Raw genomic sequence first — 22502 nt, forward strand, 5'->3', positions numbered from 1 at the left:
TATTCGGAAGAAGATCACAGAAGGAAAGAGCTGCCAGCTCTATCTAAATCACAGACGGATGCAACGTCTCCTTGTTCATTCAAACAGCCAGTTTAAAAGCTGCGCGATCTCAGGGCCTCCATTGGATATCCTTCTGTAGGTCCTTAATACTGCTTGCAATTATCGGAACGAAAAGGCAAAGGACATAAGCCGGAGATTTGTGAAAATTCCCATATTAAGCAGCCTAATTCGATGCATTCACAGTGACGAAGCATTGGCCCTTTATTATAGATCAAGGCTTAGCAAGGGAGCAGTATTTGCGCAATTAGAGACGATGCTAAGCACAGAGACTGCCGAAAATATCCTCTAACCCCCCCCATATAAAGATGTTGTGGAACAAAAAAAGCTTTGTAGACCTGCTAATATTATCACATTATCGATACTGGTACGCAATGGTCCCAATGAACTATCTTTTAAGTCATACGGCTGACTCCGAAATTGTTGTCTTCAAGAAGAAAGTAATTATTATACGATGAGGCAGCAAGGAGGTTAGATTTTATATCAGCTGGTTTTAATCCTAATTTATGGGTTCAGATGGTAGTACCGGGCAGTTCGAACTATTAACCAGGCCTATGCTGACCAATGATCCTGCGATTCAGATGCATGCCTAGTTGCCTCAACCGTAATGCCTCTTGCGATTAATTGATGCTTCTGGACTTGGTTTTATGGAAATAACCGTACCTACCACAGTCCGATAAGGATCTTTGCCGCCCCTCTCAAACTTGGAGTTTTTGAAAGAAACAGAGAAAGCCATATTAAAAGAGGACCTGAACATCAAAAGAAGGAAATTAAAAAACTTTTACCAGCAAAAATAATGTTCCATGAAGGAACGACAAAGGCAGTGCATTTACCATAAAATTTCAACTTTCGAACATTGACTGTCATAGATGGAAAAGTGCTTCAATGCACTGACAAAATAAAACGCTTCTCAAGCATGCCCAATATGTAATGCAAAACACCTTACAGGACTTCACTGTGCCAACAAAAATTTTTAAGTGCCTCGAGGTTTGTTCCACTTTTACATAATTTAAAAAACACGGGTTAAGTCCGCTTTCAAATGATTTTGGAGAAATTTTGAACAATTTTGTTTTAAAAACTGGGTGAACAAATTGTCGGATTGTTATCCATGGTTGCCCAATGACGGCAAACCTCGTTCACAAAATAATTGTCCATTCAAGGCAAATTATGGTCACAAATACAATACTTCCCCGTTGGGATATTTACGAGAAGAAGCGGGAAGCACACAACAAAATTTATTCTGTGAGCAGGCAGTTGACTGCAATCCACACGCACTGAAGCATAAGTCGTGTTAGATAATGTCATGGGATGTTTTCATCAACAGAGCCTTCAGACACTTCTGATCCTGTCATTTCTTCCAACAAACCTTATGAAGCGAATTTCGGAAGCATAAAAGTATGGAACTTTGCCAAGTTTATGAACTGCATTAGCCTCCGAAAACTCTCTTTTTCCTATAAAAATAAATCAATAGCTCTGGGATTTTTTTTTTTTAAATTTGTACCAAAAGTGATTTGTGTCACCTAAAACACACCGAAATAGATATGGGTATCTAACAACCACCGTCTACTTTCCATCTAACAAAGCCATATGATTCTTTTCAGTTTTAGGCTATCAATCATTCACCAACGAAAATATCAGAATTAGGACTTTACCCTAGAGATTTCAGACTATCTCATGTCCTAAAATTTACGAAAATTTCAACCAAACCAAAACACCATTAATGCTAGGTTCGGAACGCGACATTGAAAACTATGTTTTCGGGGGAAAAAAGTGGTTTTCGCATGGGAACAACTTGTGTTTTCGTCCCATGTACCTCTTGTCAAAAAAAACGAAAAACAACTAAGGTTTTTCGCTGAAAACTACTTGAAAACTTCCTTCCACTCACTATAAATCGGGATGCCTGCTTCTAGTTTAATCGATTTTTTTGGAAGACATATTTTGCTGCCCCTAAATTGCTATACTAGATATTTTGTTTACATTCCATTATAAAAAATACAGCTGCTCACTGTTTTTTAAGGGATTCTCTTGTTCTTGCAAAAAACCATTGCATGGTGACATCAATTGCAGAATTTTCTTCTTGGTGGCAAACGGCACAACAAGACACACGCAAGAAAATTTGTTTGCAAAGTAGCCGGGTAAAATATTTCAGGACCAAAACCCATGTGTTATTTTCGTACACGTGTGTCAGTAACGGATCGCGCGTGAGCAGATACATGAACCAAATGGGTGCTCTTTTTGGCCCATGGTGGGGCACATAGGTTTGGTGGTGCATATAAAGTGGATTTTAGGCATTTGGGAACAGGAGATGACGTGTCAGTCGTGCAAGCTGACTTTGCAAAGAGCCAAGAGGAATACCCGTATTGATAGTTGTCAGGGAAAACTCAGCGAAAACATAAATTGTCGGTCCGAACGACTTACATTCCACAAGATACAAATGTGTTTTCCAAAATGTTTCAATGTCGGTTCCGAACATAGTATAAAGCCAAAATTGGCTTCCACTACCCGCAGAAAACATCAATGCATGAGGGCCATGTGATAGACCTCTGTGAACCCCTAACATTCTTTCTTACCATTCATAATATAAGATCACGACTGTATTCTTTTACTTTCTCCTTCCACAGTGTCCTTTCCGCATCAGTTACCATAGCATTCCAACCCCGTTGAGCCTCGGGGGGTTAGCCGATATCGCCCATCGAGTTTAACCCCTTATATCCCCCCCGTTGACCATCTATTACTTATTGTTTAAAACTTTTCCGTGACTAATCTAGCTATATCGTCTAATAGCCTATCATTTTTGGTGAATTAGCTTTTCAAAGTTTTCAAAAAGTTCTTTAGCAAGCAATTGCAAGCTTTCTAATATAGGCATCTAGAATTGTTTTAAATGGCCTCAAAAGCCTTGAGGTTTGACATATATTCGGTAAGGGAATAAGAAAATTACGACTCTTCCCTTTCTCGGGGTAAAACAAAGCAATTTGATACATTCTTACGTCCTGGCTGTAAGAAATTCGTCCACACCAGGGGATTTTAAAAGTAATTCGCCTTTCGTTATGATGTCTGTAGGACGTACTCTATGCTATCACTTACCGGACTTTAGGAAAGGTGCACTCTGGAAAATGTTTTGTGGTTCCAGGATCTAACGCCACTGATTTTTTACTGCATCCACTCCATTTTCCCATATTTTTTGTACATAGTAAAATAGGGGAAGTCGGGTGGCTAGTACAGGAAATTTTTTAAGCCTAGCTACTTCGGTTGTCTGTTCGAACTTGCCATAGAAGCATTTCACACGGACAACTGGCAATTAAACTCTGCTCTTTACACTATCTTTATTTATTTATTAAGAACATCTACAAAAAATCACAAAAAAACCCTTTCAGGCTTGCAAGTGGATATAGCTTCTTAAAAATAAATAAAGTATGATTGATTTGAGGTTCCCATACTTTTTGAAAGGATATATAAAACGCCCAAAAACGTCAACATTTAATGGGGAATAGTTTATTATCGGAAAAAAACATTATTTTGGCATTTAATTTTTTCTCAGTTTATCTCTTTCCAATAATTGGCTCCCACTGCGCCTCAGATGGTCCATCTGATTAGTCCAATTTCCGATGGGTCCATCGAACGTTCCGACTGGTAACTGACCAAATGATATGTGTGATGTTTGCTCCCCGGCCTGAATCGACGCTCGATTGTCCGCATAGACTTTAGACTTTTACATATACCCACAAAAAATTGTCTTCTAACGGTGATGATACCTATCCACACGATCTTGATGAGCAATCGACCGGCACCAACAACGTGAGATTATCTGCTCACCGAAAATGTGCTCTTTAATAAATCCTTTGGTTGATGCTAAGGTTGATGGAGGGTTTGGTTTGTTTAGTTTTTTAACATTGCCATTAGTTCAGATAAAAGGGAGGACTAACCGTCACATTGAATACGATTTTACACGTTCTAATTACAAAATTACAAAACTACTATTGTTAGAGCAATTGGCTATATTTGAAAGAATCGATGGGTTTGGAGGCGGTTCGAGTCGTCCTTGGTGGTCCATCCCTCTAGGAAGTTAACATGTCATAACTCCTTCGTTTACAATACTGCCAGCACATCTGCCGGCTGCAATTTTTAATATTTCCGCGTTAACCGAGTTTACGCCTAGATCACGCTCTATATCAGAACATCTACAATACCAAGGCGCTTTGAAAATTAGTCTTAGTACTTTGGTTTGAAATTGTAGAATGACTTTCTATTTATTGGAGTACATCCCTAGAGTTTTACGCACCAATAGCTCCCATATCGGTTCTGAGCACTTGTTTTAGATAAGTATCTTGTTGGCGATTGAATATCCGTGATTGTTACTCGTTAACTCGTTTACTACTACCAAGAGCAAGCAACGCGGTATCATCTGCAAAACGCGGTCGTTGTCTAATTGCAGTCTACTGGCAGGTTGCTCGCCCGGTAACTTAGTATATTAACGGGTGATTTTTTTTGAGGTTTAGGTTTTTCATGCATTAGTAATTTGACAGATCACGTGGGGATTTCAGACATTGGTGTCAAAGAGAAAGATGCTCAGTATGCTTTGACATTTTCATCATGAATAGACTTACTAACCGAGCAACGCTTGCAAATCATTGAAATTTTATTAACCAAAATCAGTGTTCGGTTCGAAATGTGTTTATCGACAAATCTTTTGTTCAGCGATGAGGCTCATTTTCCTGGTTTTTGAATGGCTACGTAAATAACCAAAATTGCCGCATTTGGGGTGAAGAGCAAACCAGAAGCCAGTTTCAAGAACTGCCCGATGCATCCCGAAAAAAATGCACTGTTTGGTGTGGTTTGTACTCTGGTTGGAATCATTGGACCGTATTTTTTTCAAAGATGCTGTTGGGACCGCAAACGTGACTGTGAAATGGCGATCGCTAATCGTTCGATGCTAACAAACTTTTTGTTGTCACCAAAAATGGAAGAGACTGAAACTTCGGGTTGACTGTGGTTTTAACAAGATTGCGCTACATGCCACACAGCTCGCGATTCGTATGGCCATTTTGAGGGAAAACTTCGGGACAACCAATTCATCTCAAGAAATGGACCCCGTAATTGAGCCACCAAAGATCCTGCGATATTTAACGCCTTTAGACTATTTTTTGTGTGCGGCTACGTCAAGTTTAAAAGTCTACAGAAATAAGCCAGCAACTAATTCCAGCTTTGGCCGACCAACATTTCCGAAGAAATTCGGGGCTAATTTCCGGCCGAAATGCTCGAAAAAGTTGCCGCGAAAATTGGCGTTTCCGAATGGACCTACCTCAGACGCAGCCGCGCGTCAACATTTAAATGAAATTATCTTCAAAAAGTAAATGTCATGAACAAATCTAACGTTTCAAATAAAGAACCGATGAGATTTTGCAAATTTTATGAGTTTTTTTTTTAAAAAAAGTTATAAAGCTCTTAAAAATCACCCTATAAATAAGAGGGCCTCAAATCACTACCTTGTGGGAAACTACTGCTTTTATTTCCCTAAGATTGAATATTTGTCTCCTTGTTTTAACACGAAAGTAGCGAGCTGCTAAGACGAGTTTTATCGATGTCATAATGCTGTTTCGGTTAAAATCCGTTTCTAGAGTTCCCCCCCCGTAAAACAGTTCCTTTGTGACAAACTTTATCGAACGCTTTTGTGCAACATCCAAAAAAAACACGGTAGATTCAGATTTTTTGTCCCCTTAAAAGATTTTGTTTAAACAATGTGTGTAATAATACTGTGGATTTAATCAATCGTAGAATGATATATGTAGTAATCAGAACATAACCTTGGCCTTTTTTGTTTTTCAGATTTTTGATTTCCTCACTTAGCTTACTGCTTGAGCAATTTGAGATTTCTTCGCTTTCTTGAATGGAAGAGTAGAATAATCTACGTGTGCTTCATATGGGGAGCATATTTTGGCTAAATAATCCGAAAATACTTCCGTTTCTTTGAATCTTCTCTGGCCCAATCAGAATTTATTTTTTATAAAACGTACTTGAGGTTTCTGATGTTATAGAATAGTCTTTCCTCGTTTTCCCAAAGAGAGTAAATCAGAATTTCTTCTCTTAGTTAGTGACCGAAAAGATATTTTGCAAAATTTTTCATTTTTAAAACCTCTAAATTTTTTCGATTAAGATTTTAATATAGATTTATTAGCTGGCCTAAACCATCAAACCATTTACGTTCTGTAGCTTTCTCTACTTAATTTAAATTAATTCGTAGTCTTATTGTGATATTGGGAAATTTACAGCAATTTTCCTTAATTCCGGTGTACTTTCTAAAGATGCGTGTTTCATACTTGTTGTAAATGTAAAATATCAGGCTTCAACTGGTCTGTATTTAATATAGCGTCATATTTACTTTCTTAACACTTCATGATCTTTATAAAGTATTCCCAATTTGAACGTTTATTGTACAAGGCCGCTGTTTGTAAAGATGATGGTTCACGATGGGTTAATATAGATTGGAGGAAAATAGTGTTTCCGAGATAATTTCACCGACAATTTAAGAAAATCTATCAGGTTTCTTTTGGTTATCTGATGGCCCAAAAATGACGGTAAGTTCGGTAAGATTCTCGAAGCACAAAATGCGGCAAGTTGTTCTATATTGTCAGTCCGAGTTACTGCAAATGGAAGTCCGAAACGGGGGACTTTCCACGGTCTTTGGTATAAACTCTTAGCTACGGTGTTGCTATATTTACTTCACTGCGTGCTGGACGACGTCTACTCCCTCGAAGATTAAATAAACCCATATAATGATGGGTTCTCAAGATGAGATGCGGGTGTTGCGAACAGTACGACTCAGTAGGCCCCGATTATTTTGAACCATAGGTTTGAGCGAAGCCGCAAACCACATTCTTTACAGAACGCCTTAATTTTCGTAATAAAGTTGAACAGTTTGTGAATATCGTATTGTTCAGGCGTAAAGGTCATTTCCCAGATGAAATACCCAAATAATTACTGAGTAAAAATAACATGACAGTTTGACCACGACTCAAGCGTGGATATTGGGGTTTGCAAAAAACAAGGCTATTGAAAAAAAAAATTGCCTCCTTACTTAGATCACCCATTATATTAAAAACTCTGCACTCAGGACTGGCTTCAGACTGCTTCATGCATGTTTCAAAAAATCACACAACGAAAACGGGTTTCGGTTGCTGGATTACAGAGTGGAGATAGCTTCTTAAATAACATATGTTTTACTGCAAAAATCTTAAAAATATTACGTGTGGGTAAAATCTATTGTCTTCCGTACTATGTTCTTTAATATGGGTCTAAATTCTCTTAATTGGCAAGAATGCTCAAATGAAACCCCCTAACGGTTTTTTTGAATCTTCGGTTAATTGAAGCCAACAATTAGCGATTTTCGCAGTGCAATTTATCAAGGATCAAAGTATTAATACTAGTGGAGTAAACATTTATAAATGTATGTGTGCATCATTTACAACCAGCATTTCCACACGCAGCACAGCATGCTAACTGAAACCACGATATTTTTCCAAGTAAACAAAAAATGAAAACAGAGACGAACAAATTTTCCACAATAGTTTATGGCGCTGACAATGAACTACTTTCGCAGACTTGCTAACTTTTTGTTTGTATTTTGTTATTCAGTACTATCCGCAAATATTTGTACATATTTTATTTAACTAGTGACTTTTTTCATAGTTTTTTTTTAGTCCACTCTTTGCTATTTTAGTTTTTCGCTTTTCGCTGTCAGTTTAGTCCTCGAATTTATTTTCATCGTCGTCGCTGTCATTGTATGCACGTTGTGAACTTGAACTTTCAAAAACTAACGGGACGCGTAAAAAGTTCGAAAAATTTGGTGTGCAGATGATGCACGCAATATATAAATACTGGTATACGTACATATATAGTTACATAAATATATAAACTTGAACATTCGTGTACATGCTGACAACCACTTTTAGCGAAAATTAAAATTAATTTAAGACATAAGCAGAAATTAGACGATGAAATCAACCATTGAGTCAAATTTCAAAGACTTAAAAATGTTAGAAATATTGGTATTATTTAATGCTAAAATTTTCATTGAGGGACTAATTTTTTTCCACTTTTTGTTAGCAACGCGGTATTGGAACCTCATTTTACAAGAAATATGGAACAATGATTCCCTCTGACTACATATTGCACAAAAACAGTGGACTTTTTCAGCATGTCACGGCGTTCTCAGCAATAACTTGTGGATTTACCATTACTTCAAATGCAACCAAATTTTGGTTAATAACATACATATTCAACCAATGAGGTGCTTGGTCGTTGAATAAAAAGTTTTTTCTTGCAAACTCGGGATCGATGGCAATCGAGTTTTAGGTTATTCCGCCGTATGGTACGCTTGATGGGTTCGGTTTCGGATACAATTCTTGCACGGAGTGCGGAGAAATACCCGGATTTGTACGAAAGTTTTCCCTTGTGTGATGATTTGCTACGCCCTTGGTAGGGATACGGGAGGGGTTGATGGTTTTCCTAAAGCCCGGAGTGTGCCTCCAGGTAATCCCATAACATATTATGTTTTTTCATGGCATTCTTGGCCAAGTCCGGAAAGCAATATTTCACAGACATTAACGTGACGGTGTTTTTCGAAAAAAAATTTAGTGATTTTGGAACCAATCGTACTTTCACTTTTCTTTGACCCAAATCATCTTTCAAAATGATTTTCACAGATCCTTCCGATTTTCCAACGATGGCAATAAGATCTCTGACTCTTAAACGTTGATCCTCAAGCACCAATTCCATTATTTTATTGACGCGTTGATGTTGATGGCCGTAATGGACGCGATTTTTGTCGTCAACACGCCGTTCTCGACCCCACTTTGTATAATTTGATTATAATATCAATCGAAAACAATCGCTCGCAACAAAACAAATTATCCCCGAAGGTCCTTTTTCCAACATTCTGAACATGTTCGGCACTAAAAAAAATTTTGATATCATACACAAAATTTAATGGAACTTCTTTACTTCAGCAAGACAAGAGCTTGCTAAACACTAATGATCATTTTGATGTGATATGTTGGTTTGGTAATTTATATAATATAAATGGAAATGAAGAAATATTTAGATGTTGAGTCAGATATGACTTAATACTTCAAAACTTTCCCATTTATTCTTCGATTTTTTACAATTATTTTCAATTGAAATTACACTCTTACACTCTTAATAAAATCATCGTAAAAAGACTTGCAAAGCTCAGACCACAAGTTGGCGACTTCACTAAAAGACACAATTCAAAGGCAATAATGTACGTGATGTAATTTTTTAAAAACGCATGTTCATCTTTATAACTTTTTTGGCTTCTGAGGCAGCTGCTTTCAGCTGGTTGATGTCCCCGAAAAGTTTCTGAGTATCCTTAATTTGCTGCAAACGGTTAGAGACAAAGGGCGGGATCCTCCCATCCGAGTCTGGTGGTGGTTTTTAATTGGGGGTGGTTTTTTACATGGCGGGTCCCAAACCCAGCGCAGACAACCTATGCAGGGGATGGGATGTTTCGCCTTCTCACTTTTAGCTCGCCTTCAAACGGATGTTCTTAGGCTACCAACAGAGGTTTACATTGGTCAAAGACCGGAAGTTCGTAAGCTGCTTGAGTTCTCATATGTAAAAGAATCGTTTCTGGGCCACTCCCAAGGGAATCGGCGATCATAGAACTTTCCTCACTTGCGTCAACTTCTACAATATGAACGGCGGCTACCACTGATAAGGGAGCCTCCTTCAACATCTCGGTAACAAGGTTTCTATCGCGCGTATTGTGTTGAAAGATTAAAGCCCACCGTCAACAAACTGATTGGACCTTTATCAGTGGGGCTTTAGGACCTGGCAAATCAACAACCGACCAGATAGGCACCCATGCGCCAAATTTTGGTAAAGACCCAGTGAAAGGAGAGAATCGACACGCAACCAACCCTATCGTCGATTTCAAAGCTGCTTTCGACAGCACTAAAAGGAAAGCTGTCCCTCTATGTCGCGATGTACTGCAAAAACTAACAGGGCTTGTATAAAACTGACGTTGAGCAATACCACAAGCTCCGTCCCGGATTTCGGGAAGGACCTCTCCGAGCGCGTTCCCCCCCCCCCGGATACACATAACGAGGTTTTCAGACAAGGCGACTCCCTTATCGCAGCGACGGACTTTTTCAATCTGCTGCTGAACTTAATCGGAGGTGCAGGTAACAATCTTTTATAAGAGTTTACAGGCTTGCTGGCGTATGCCCGATGACTATTGATATCAGCGGCTTCAAGACCCGCGCCGTTAAGTTCCGATTTACTCCAGACTTGAACAAGGAAGCAACGCAAATGGGTCTCTGGCATTGAACGAGGGCAAAAGACGAAATATCTACTGTCATCAAACAAACAGTCATCTCATCGCACTCGCGAACTTGGGGCTCTCACGTCACTGTTGACAGTCATAAACTTTGAAGTTGTATAGATAATTTCGTCCTATTTAGGAACCAGCATTAACACCCACCAACAATCCAACACAGGATTACTCTTGCAAACAGTTGCTACCTTCGGACTGAGTAGGCAATTGAAAAGCAAATTCCTCTCTCGGACTACAAAAATCAAACTACTATAAGTCGCTCATAATTCCCGTCATGCTATATGGTGCAGAGGCTTGGACGCTGACAAACCAACCGATGCGTCGACGTTACGAGGTTTCGAGAGAAAGGTTCCTGCGAAAGATTTTATGGTACTTTGCGCGTTGGCGCATTCGATGGAACGATGAGCTGTAGCGAGATATACGACGGACATTGCACACGTTCAGCGTTTTTAATTAAAAGCACAGCGGGCTACGCTGGCTAGCGTCAGTTTGTTGATACGGATGGCTGGAAAAACCACTCCAGGTCTGAAAGTATTCGACCCAGTACCCGCCACATGGAAGCAGAGGAAGAGGAAGACCTTTCCACTCCGTTGGAAAGGACCAAGGTGCAGAAGGACCTGGCTTCACTTGAAATATCCAATTGGCGCCCACGTAGTCGAAGAGAAGAAGAAACGACTCGGCGGCTGCGTGCGGTTGAACTCGGCCTATAATCGCGTAAGCGGTGTCTACGACAGTAAAGAAGAAGAAGGTTAGAGAAAAGCGAACCAGAATTACAAAGGCATAATAAATAAAAGTCTCTGATGTTGGGAATATGTTTTCGTTATATTGAGGTAGAATAAATATTTATTACATATTTTTTTTTTTAAAACCCGGAAAGACAAACTGTCATTTAAGGTAGCAGTAAATGTATTGCTCCGAAGTCTTTTAAGATGTGTGGTGTGAATTCACTCCGATAGTATCTGGTCGATAACGGATTCGCAGTCCTCGATCGCGCTGACAGTGCACTCATAAATGGTCAATGGTCGGTATTAGCATTGTTTGGGTCCCTGGCTACAGCAAAATCGCTGGGAACTGTTTGATAGCTAATGATGCATGAAGCTAAAAATCCTCAAAGTTATATGGAAGAGGGCGAATTGAAAGCATGTAGACGCTTTCACTAGGCTGCGGTTGGACCATCTCGGTTGGTCGGAATTAATATTAGCCGTCTCAACAAATTTGTGATAATTGATGCAAAATTATTAGTTGTTAGCATTACAATTTTCAGCTGGGATTCTTAGTGTGTCTTGTTACCACGATCTGCCAGTTTATATAAATAACTCTTAATCACTATTTGAGCATTATCAGATATCTAGAGAAACAATTAATTAATACCGCACTCAGAAAAAAAATTTACTCAAAGAGAAAAGATTCCTATTGTCTTGCTGAAATAACTTTCTCCAATACTTTATTGAAGAATTACAAGTAAAACGTTTTCATAAACCTTTGGTACGACTGGGGCGGACGAATTCTTCCTAAGTAGACCTTAATATATTATTCGCCAACCTTTAATCAGGCACCAATTAAAATAGATAATATTCACAGGCTTCTGGGTGTCAATAGGATGCTGGTGGATGGGCACCCTGATTAAACTCGCGATTATTATTCTGGTCGATAACGGGTTCGCAAATCTCAATATAATTTATTAACATACTTGATAATAGTAAGTTTTCCGAGCAGTGGAAACGATCACGAGTGTGATCTTGAAATAAAAAAAAGTTTCTTAAAATCTTTCACTGTTCCCTTGGCGATTAAAACGTCGTGCAGCAGGCTCGGTAAAACATTAAAGGTATTAAAAAATTGTATTAAATTCCTAAAACTTTATTGCACAATAATTTTGAGAACAAATAAATTATTTAAATTTAGATCAGCCAGCTTCTCAACAAGAGAAATTATAATAATATTTACAAAATACAAACAAACTCGTTAGACTGAGTTTTCTAAGTTTTCCGTCTTAGTGTGCAAATCTTATTTCCATGCCATCCCGCCAAGCGTCAATTTTCGCTATGATAGGTTCGTGTAGAGCATGCCGAGCATGGCGCGACCAAACGAAATCTCCATGATTCCATGCGGCATAAGGCAAACGATGCAACTCTGCACATTGCAGATCTCTACCGAGCTGACGCACATCTTCCGGCCCGCACATTTTATCAGTTTCACTGTAATATATCGAGATGCAATTTTTAATGGAGCTCACATTATAGCTGGGCGCCAGCACTTGACCGTATTGACGTAAATTACGATCAGCACTACCATAGTCGAATTGCGTAAAACCGCCAGTGGCGTATAGCTGCATATAATGAAGGAGTTGCTTACTTGAGGCGCCCACCGGAACACTACCACAAATTTCCGTTAAAATGTGCTGAAAGTTGAAACATTGTTCAGTGTTTTGAATACAAATATAAATTTACGCAATTGCGCTCACCTCATAATCCTCATTTGCAGCCACCGGTCCACCGATCATACTAAATATTTTCTTAAAAAACGGTCTAAGCCAGGCGCCATCGGCACACATCGCTTTACACATCCGTTTATGCAAATTCCAACGCGCAAATTGCAGGGTTTCGCCATAGCCCCACCAATCCAAGAAATGTGATAAATAGTTACGTAGCTTACCGATCCAGGAAGCAGGCACCGGAACATTGAGATTCCGCATATATACAGTGGGCGCAGTGAATTGCAATGACTTAAATTTTTCGGCATATTCGGGTCGTGTCATCAGCAGCACCAACGCTACCAAGCCACCCTGTGAATAACCCACATAATGCAAGGACTTTTCACCGGTTTCCTCAAGTATATAATCGATTATATTTGGCAGATCATAGTAGCCCATTTCGTGCCAGGTGAAATTCCAAAAGTGTTTTCTATTCGCTATTGGATCTAAGTTACTATGTTTGAGTCCATATTCATTGCCGCGGTGATTGCCCAGCCAGACGTCGTAGCCAGCGTCGGCAAGTAAGTAGGGCAGATCTTCTTTAGGACCACGCAGCAGCCAAACGTCGGAAGAGAGTGTGAAACCGTGCTGTAGTAGTACGACTCCGTTCCTTTTGGCGGTTAGTGCTGGTATGCGGTAAGTACTGAGAAGGTAGCCATCGCTGGTTTGCACTGTATGTTCTTCCAACGGATAGTTGTGCAGCGCTATATTGCGGGGCTGTGGACGAATATTTGAAGATTTTAATATTTCATTATTTTAAAAATTTGGGAAGAAAGTGTGGCCCTACCGTAATGTTTACTTTCAAAGAACCAGAGAGCTACTCTATTAATTTAGACATACCCATTCTACGATATTAATAGTAACCGCCACAGATTTAGAAACCTTGTTGATTTTGAATCAAATTCATTTTAAGACTCAACATCATTTCCGTTGCTTTAATGCTATATCCTTACCGATCTGTTTTTTTCATTTAGTCTAAATCTGATTATTGAAGTAGTAAAATCTACAGCCTTGTAAATATATTAATTTGAATAAAAGGCAAACTAAATCTCTGGAGTGCTAAACTAGTGAAAGCTAAGGTGCTTTAAGCTTAATTTCTCAAAGAAGAGAACTCCAGGTCATAATAAATAATCATAATGAAACTAAGATATCGATTCCTAAATTCACAATAGACCGGTCTAACAAAAACCATTCAAGAAGGAACTGAAAAATTTTCCTCCGTACCGACCATACATATCACTCAGCTATGAGAGGCAGAGAAAAGAGAAACCATCAAGAGATAGCTCTACAACGCAGTGATCTTAATGGAAGTTTGTAATGTTTTCAAAACGATTGTAATGTTTTGTAATGAGAAATTAAGCTAATAGCGGGATTCTGTAACCAGTCTCTAGTCTCTATTTGAGACATTTTGTCTCAATTTGAGACTAGTTACTATTCACTAAAGTCTCTAGCGTTAGTCTCAAAATATTGAGACCTGGTAGTCAGCCGGTCACAAAACTAAAAAGAGCTCTTATCTGCCATTTTGAATATACTGAATAGAGATCATCATAGATATTAATCGATTGACGTATTTTTATATTTTGTAAGCAAATCAAACACGAAAAGGTTAAAAATAAATCAATTTTACATAAATTTCGTAAATATTATGAGACAAAGTCAACATACATTTTTATTTTTATTGATAATTATGTTTTTTGACCATATTATAGAAAATTTAATATTTGTTATCGACATATTTATTTTCATTCAAGTGTAAAAACATCTCTGAATAATGAAATGTAATAGATTTTGTGACTGTCACTTACAGAATAGCAATATCGTCTCAAGTCTCAAACATTGTCTCTAACTTAAAATCTCAAATTTAGAGACTTGAGACTGTCTCACGTTACAGAATCGCACGGTAAAAGTACCAAGGCAATTAACGTAGAAGCATCAGAGATTCGCTGAAATCTAAGAGCTTAGCGGGAAAAAGTTCCTTTTAAGATCATCAGTATAAATAAAGTACATAAACATAAATTTTATCTGAGAACACAAATATTAGCTCCATAGAAACCAAAAAGGTCTTGACATACTCTTATCATAATGGAATCAAGATCTCGTCTATCATTTTTTAAAAGTGCGCTGACTTTATACTACATAAAAGTGAAGTTACCACCCCTTTTTTCACCCTTTGAAGTCAAATTACATGATGCAGAACTGAAAGTGTCTGCGAAAAACCAGATCATCTTCATACTGAAATATACAAATAAACATACATATTTTACACAGCGGATGGGCTAGGCTTATCAGACGCACATAAACATTTTACGCGTCCACGCTTGCAAGTGATGCAGAACAGCCGGAGTGCAGCTTCGATCTTAACAGTAGGTTTGTTTCATAACTGCGAGTAGCTGCCAGGAAGAACGAAAATGCAAGTTTCTCTCACACTAAGCGAAATAAGTAAAAGTAAAGAAAAGAAATACTAGCAGAAATTAGCAAGACATGGCTTTCTCTGTCAGCTGGAAATTACACTTTGGTGAGAAATTTTGACTATCCCAAAGGATGTGGAAGTAAGCAATCATCCGGACCCGGGTAGCTTTGTTATTTGAAAATGAACTTCCTTCGGAATAATACCAGGCGACACGCTGTAAATTGCCAAAGGCTCGAGAGCTTAGTGGGAAAGTTCTTAGACATTAAATGAATAGACCGGTTTCTGTCTAGGACGAATATTTTTTTTGCTGGTAGCTTTGTTATTTGAAAATGAACTTCCTTCGGAATAATACCAGGCGACACGCTGTAAATTGCCAAAGGCTCGAGAGCTTAGTGGGAAAGTTCTTAGACATTAAATGAATAGACCGGTTTCTGTCTAGGACGAATATTTTTTTTGCTGGTGAAAAATTCGTCTCAAGTAAAGCTTATAAATTCGGATTGTCAATTTTTTTTGACAATAGAGACCAGATTTTAATAAGAGTGGAATTATGTAATACCTTCAAAATAGCAACGAGATATAGACTAAAAGAATGCATATTTGACCGAAATCGGATCGTTCTAACTAAGCTTAATAACACTTTCAAATTATTGAAAAAATAATGGATTTCTATATCTAATATAATACTTTGACATGAGCCAATAAAAATAGATTCGTTCATTTGACTTATACATATATACATATAACTACATATATAAATCAAGCTCTCTGGTTGAACTCCTCTAGTTGGTGAACATATTTTGCTTAGATATCTTAATTCTACTTTTGATTAGTCCCCTAATTTCATAGCACAATGAGTTCCGAGACACATTTGAATTCAGCCCGCATATTAAATTCAAACTTCAATAAGTCTGGTCCATTTAAACTGCGCCCCCAAAACGATTCGATTATAAATGTTTGGTTTAATTGGTAAACCCTTTTTATGTTCGTTTGAAGCTTTATCTCCATAACATATAATATGTCAATTATTTTGTAAATTATTTGAAAGTGTTAGATTCCGAACCGAAAGTTTGTCTGGCGGTTTTTACCATGAAATAAAGTTAATAAAAATTTTGCTTGAAATTTTGTGTTCTTAAAGGAGTCACGTTTCGATATGGTTGAAAATATTGCAAGAGTGTTTTGGGTTGTCTGCTTTTTTACGAACACAAATATTTGATTGGCAAAAGCATTGGTACAAGTCGCTGAAAACTTGACTCATATGACCAACCTCTCTTAAGGGGTTAGGTGTAGTCAGTGGCATGAAAAAAAAGAATTTTCAGTATTTTTTTTTTGCTATTAAATCTTGTTATTTTAAAAAAGTAGTAACTACATTATTATAGAATGAATCGACTTGAAGTCACGAATTTCAAAAAAAAAATTTAATTTCCAAAGATATAGTTGTTTGTGTTGACCCAGTTCTATAAAAAGGTACTTGCGGTGACAAGCATTAGTACTGGGAGATTCATCTAAAATCAATTGGACAAAAAAAATAGATAATCCTGGGCCTGATCGAACGATTTTTTTTTTCAAAAATTAAGAAAATGGCGGCCTCAGAAAATTTTTTTCTAAATTTTTGGAAAAAATCAATAGTTAAATTGGTCTTAAAAAATCAAAATTTTTGATAACAAAAAAATCCTTCGATCAGACCCGAGTTTATTATATACATATTCTAAAAGCTGTATAAATTTCATTAAAAGCTACTGAGCGGTTTTCGAGTTGCAGTGATCTCCAGTTCAAAAAACATAGATTTGAAAAAAAACGCGTAAGTTTCACTTTAGCGCTTTGAAGTGCCCGAGCTCCCTTTGTTATTTGTCGAATAATTCAAAAACTAATTCGTGATCAACGTAAAATTTTCAGAGAATATTTTTAAGATATTGCATTAACCAAAATGCAAAAAAAAATATTTTTTTGAAAATTCTGACTACCCCTAACCCCTTAATGACGACAGAATCGAACTAGTTAAAGAAACATTGTCGAAAACAGACTTTTTACGAAAAGAAGAAACGAGAAGGAATATGTGACATACAACTGTGGCCAAAAAAGGAAGACTTTTTAATTTAGTTAACGTGTTTGTCGCGAACAAGTGTGTTTTTGATTGGTACAAATTATTCAAAGAGGATCGAGAACTCGTTGACGACGAACCACGTCCAGGAAGGCCATTAATATCAAATGATGATCAACACGTCAATAAAATAAAGAAATTGGTACTTGTTAATCGGCGATTAACAGTCAGAGATCTTACTGGCATCGTTGAACTATCGGAAGAATTAGTGATTCTTTGTGAATTTTTCACCATATTTCCAACCAATATCGTGCCAAAATCATCGTATTAGCCTGATTTAGCTCCGTGTGACTTCTGCCTACTCAGCTCTGGGAGAAACCGTTTTGAGTTAATTGAAGACATTAAAGGTAAATCTCTACGCCTATTGAAGGCTATTCCGGACTTTGAGAACTGTTTCGAAGATTGGAAGAAACGTTGACAAAAGTGTCCAAAAAGGATTATTTCAAGGGAGTTGACGTAGATTTTGAAAAATATGTTAAGAATTTTAAAACTATGAACAAAGTCTTACTTTCCTTTTAACTAAAATAAACCACTTCGGGGAACGCGTCAATAGTCAATTGACCCAATGTATAAAAACTACGACAAATCTTTGGCATCGCAAACAAATAGCTGCCAAGTACACTCAAATTGTCGTATGGAGTTTAAACTTTATCCAAATTGGTTTTACCATTGAAAGCAAGCATTTTTAGTGATTCGTTTTTTCGCGTGTGGTTTAAATGGACCACTCTGAATGAAATTCTATCCTGAGTGTATACCGGTTAGTCAATAAAGTTTATAAAAGTGTACAATATCAGCGCACTTCTTCTATTAGACTGATATATCAGACTGTAATGGATATTACATAATGAAACTTAGTTTGATCTAAGTATAGGATCAGTTATTATTAAACTGATATATAGTATGTATTTATTCTGTTGGTAATAAAAACTATTTTCAGAGGTGAACGTTTACTTTTTAATTTCTTTGCGGTTTCTAGACTATATTTAATTTAAGGTTTCGGTTTATGAGGCTTTCTCACTTGCTCGTATATATATATAGTTTATTATTACACATTATTAATTAAATTTTTGATATTTTGATTTTTGATATTTTTCAATTTTTTCTTCTTGATTTAGCGAAAATCTTTTTCATATTGCGTTAAAGTAATCACCCGGTACACAGCACGTAGCTTTGTTTACACCTCCTTTCAAAATAGGATGATATCAGCAAAGGCGAGAAAAGCACGCAAAATTATGTTATTATTAGTATTAATATTTAACAACAACAACATGAATTGCAAAAACGAAGCAAAATAGAACTGAACTGAACTGATTCCAAGCACACGGAAGTTGCGAGAACGTAAGCTTACCGCATCACGCGAACGTCCTTATCAGTTATGGAATATGTTTACACTTTCTAATGTTAAAAGCACTACAATATAATTTGATGCAATTAAATTAGATACTAAGCAACTAAGCCTATAGAATAACAAATTCACTCATTTCTAAATTTACCGTTAAATTACACTCAATTGTTGTCACAAACGCACTTAGCACAACAATAAATAACACAAACATTTTCTCTAAGCGCATTTCAAACAAGTCTCGACACATGATGATCATCTCAATGATTTTTTATTACTAACGGCATTCAAGTAAAAATAAAAAAAATAAAAAAGCAAAAACACAAAATCATAAAAACAATTTTTTTCGATAATTGCTCAAACACTTGCTAAACACGCGGACAGGCCTGACTCTCAAGCGTCGCTTAATCTACTAAACTGTCAATATGAAATCGTATATAACAAATAGAAGCGATGAATCTTATCACTCACCCTCGTCAACACAATAAAAATGCGTTTTCAGCGAGTTGTATCTGAGCACATACTAAGTTACATATACTATGTATGTATACAATAGGTTATTAATACCTGTAAATGCTATGTAATTATTTATTTTACATATTCTTCGGATATGTCTTAAGAATAATGAGTTCAAAAGGTTTAAGCACTTTGTAACTAAATACTTGTACATATTGTACATATTTTAATACCCACGCAACATGTTCTAGAGAGAGTATTTTAGTCCAGAGAGTTATAGGATTATATCCATAACAGGTCAAATGAAAAGTCCCCGATCTACCCCATCTACTCGATACCACTTCTATACATTTGTCCTTGCTCCAAAAGAGGCCTCATTGATGACGCGGCAACTCTTTTTCTTGGAATAGTCCCTCCTTTTTCAAGGAAGTCAATAAAAATTATTGCATTCTCAACCCAAAATACAAACGGGAGAGAAATGTGGGAGCCATGTTTCATCCACTGTCACATATCGACGCAAAAACTCCGGTTTATTACACTTGAACATCTCCAAACACTGCTCCGAGTCATGAACTTGTCCTTATCTTTGGTCAAAAGTGAGCTAGCAGGGGGCCCACTTTACACAGAGTTCCCTCAACCGAAATATTTGTGAATAATATGATTTGCACGTCCAGTTGATAGCTTTAGAATGTCTGCGATCTCGAACATTTTCACTTTACGGTCATGCAAAATTATTTGGTGGATATAGAGATTTACTGGAAATCATAACATACTATATAACTCCTACTTATGGGTTTGTTCAAATATGTGACAGTAGGCACGGCATTATGAATTTTTACGTGAAATGTCAGGTCTCAAAAACCACTCAACCATATTAAAATTTGATTTTTAATCTAAAAAAAATATATTTAAAAGCTACGCAACCTTGCTTAAAACATTCTCAACTTATAAATCTTCAGGACCCAGTTCGGAAATTAAGGAAATCGATTCACAGCTACGTCTATTTCTCTTTTAACGCTAGTTTGAGTCTTATTGGCTGCGTTTCTTAGAAATTGCTACCTCAAACATTAAGAAAAGTATTGGAATTATAATTCGAGTACTTTTGTGGTTAAAGATCTGTGAACGAAATCGGTTGCTTTTGTTGTTGTAGCAGCAGAAGGTATTCCTGAAGTAATTTCGGGGAATGATGCCGGGTCCGTTCCGCTTACTTAAATCCAACAACCGTGGAATCGAAACGAAATCAGAGTTTCCCCTAAAATACTCGAATAAGAGGATATCCTCCCTTCTAATCAGTTTTTTTTGTTATAGTGACTAGCCTGTAAGAACTTTTAAGAATAATGCAAGTAAATGTTTCGATAAATATTTTGTCTTTTTTTTCGTAACACCCATATATGTATCTGATATGTTATTTTTGCCTTTCCAACTTTGATCAAATTTGACCCGGACTGGCCCAAAAGCCTGTGCACCCAAAGCGAATCGATCAAAACTTTTTCTTAGATGAATACAACCTGTTCGTATGTTCAAGGTTATGGATAAGACGTCGAAACTGTTCAACGATCTAGTAAATGGCGCTCCAAAAATTTGTCGAAACCATAAAAACCAAAAATCCTTGAAGTCTATGAATAATTTCCCAGCCGAAGCTTATAACAAATGTATGGAAAATTTGATCAGGCGTTAGCGTATTTGCTCCGGTGCCATTTTTGGAAGCTCTAATAAGGATTTGTATTAATTCAATTATCAGGACCAAATGTTTGGTATAGTCACAGACTAAGCCGATCACTACCTTCCCTTAGACCCTACATAACGAATATTCCGATTTTACTTTATGCAAATGTGTTTACAATGACAGCCTCAGATAATCCAGTATATCACTTAGTGAAATTAATTATATACTCAGCCTTTCTTATAAGACACCTTGTTATGTACTCCAAAAAAGTAATGCAATCGACCTATAATATCACTGAATAACTCATAATGCTCAAGATCGTCTTTCTCATAGAAATACTTCAAAGCCATCTCGATCGAATTGCACGCACCTTACATTCTCATGATTTGCGCCACTTTGCAATGTTCGGTTACACACTTGTTCAAGTCTTCATTATATGTATGTCTCCATCAACATATAATTAATGCACTTACATGTCTAGAATAATGCATTTTACAACCACAATAAATGTGTCATAGAACTTATTAAAATTGTCTACCTTTATATGATTAATTCATTTAATGTTGTTTAATAAACACTTTAGTTTTGCTCATTACTTGCTCTTTATCCGCTCTTTCTCTCTCCGCCGCCACAAAACCTGCTTACATTTACTTATACTCAAGCTTTAAAAAAAAAAAGCAAATTAAATTGTACCTCCGAAATCATTCCCGTATTTCTACCCACTCAGCTTAATTATTATTTACAGATTGTATTTGTATAATCTACCTTCCAAAGTTGCTAACCTTTTCGCTTAATCAGCTGTCACTTCTAGTGCATATTGCTATACAGTGGCGGGTGTAAATATTTGGAGCTCTGCCAAATTGCATACTTAATTTGATTTAAATATGGTTTTGATTCTAAAGTCATTTTGATTTTATTTCATTTATTTATTTTTCTTTTTTGTTGTATAAAATTTTCTGTGAATGAAATAACTAATAATATATTGAAAGTTTATGGTCCATGAAATAGAGATTATATTGCAATCTAGTTTGAAACCATAACAAAATTACTTTTCCTTGGATAATACTTATTCGACTCGCGTGAGGACAGAACGTGCCCATATATAACACTCATCAGTAAAAATTACATTTTAAAAATCTCTATCAATATTCTCATGAGCCCAAGCGAGTCGCTTTGTCACAAGTTTTTCAGTCAACAGAGGCTTCTTCTTTGTGTTGCGCCATTTCAGATCATCAGTATGAAGAAGGGTCGGATAGTTTTGTAGGATAAATCTAAACCTTTTGCCATTCATTTTGCTTGTCCTTGCCGCAGTGTTAAAGCAGGATTCCGCGAAAACAGATTCACTATTCTTTTTTCATCTGTTTTGTTCATTTTTCCTATCGAACCACGTTCTGGTAAATCATCGACATTTTTAGACACTACATATCGCTGTGTCCACTTCTGCCTTCGACATTCTCATATTTAGCAGCCGCTGATTGCGACATTTTGGGACCCTTCGGGTGGATGCAAAAGAACACAGCCTCGTAGGGCGACGCGTACTTAGCACGCATGGAGTTTAACGTAATTCTCTTTCAAAAGATCAACGACAACTGAACCTTTGTTGACAATGCATCAAGGACAAAGCTTCCCTCTATCGGCTTCCGAAGGAATTA

The 22502-nt window shown here is 37.0% G+C and overlaps 1 protein-coding gene across 2 annotated transcripts; it reads right to left on the reverse strand.

Annotated features, from left to right (window-relative positions):
• Positions 1-12249: 12249 nt before the first annotated feature.
• Positions 12250-21570, reverse strand: LOC105223379 (lipase 3). 2 transcript variants are annotated; one of them, XM_049452279.1, is made up of 3 exons: positions 21544-21570; positions 12870-13595; positions 12250-12806 (listed from the first exon to the last, which is right to left on the reverse strand). In XM_049452279.1, exons 1-3 carry the CDS (start codon positions 21553-21555, stop codon positions 12399-12401), a joined length of 1146 nt encoding a protein of 381 aa, XP_049308236.1. In that variant the 5' UTR covers positions 21556-21570; the 3' UTR covers positions 12250-12398. The 2 variants fall into 2 exon arrangements, with proteins under 2 accessions (XP_049308236.1, XP_049308227.1); XM_049452270.1 differs by lacking the exon at positions 21544-21570 and adding an exon at positions 18880-19161.
• Positions 21571-22502: the final 932 nt, after the last annotated feature.

Source organism: Bactrocera dorsalis, chromosome 1 (assembly GCF_023373825.1).
Source record: "Bactrocera dorsalis isolate Fly_Bdor chromosome 1, ASM2337382v1, whole genome shotgun sequence".
NCBI classification, from domain to species: Eukaryota; Metazoa; Arthropoda; class Insecta; order Diptera; family Tephritidae; genus Bactrocera; species Bactrocera dorsalis.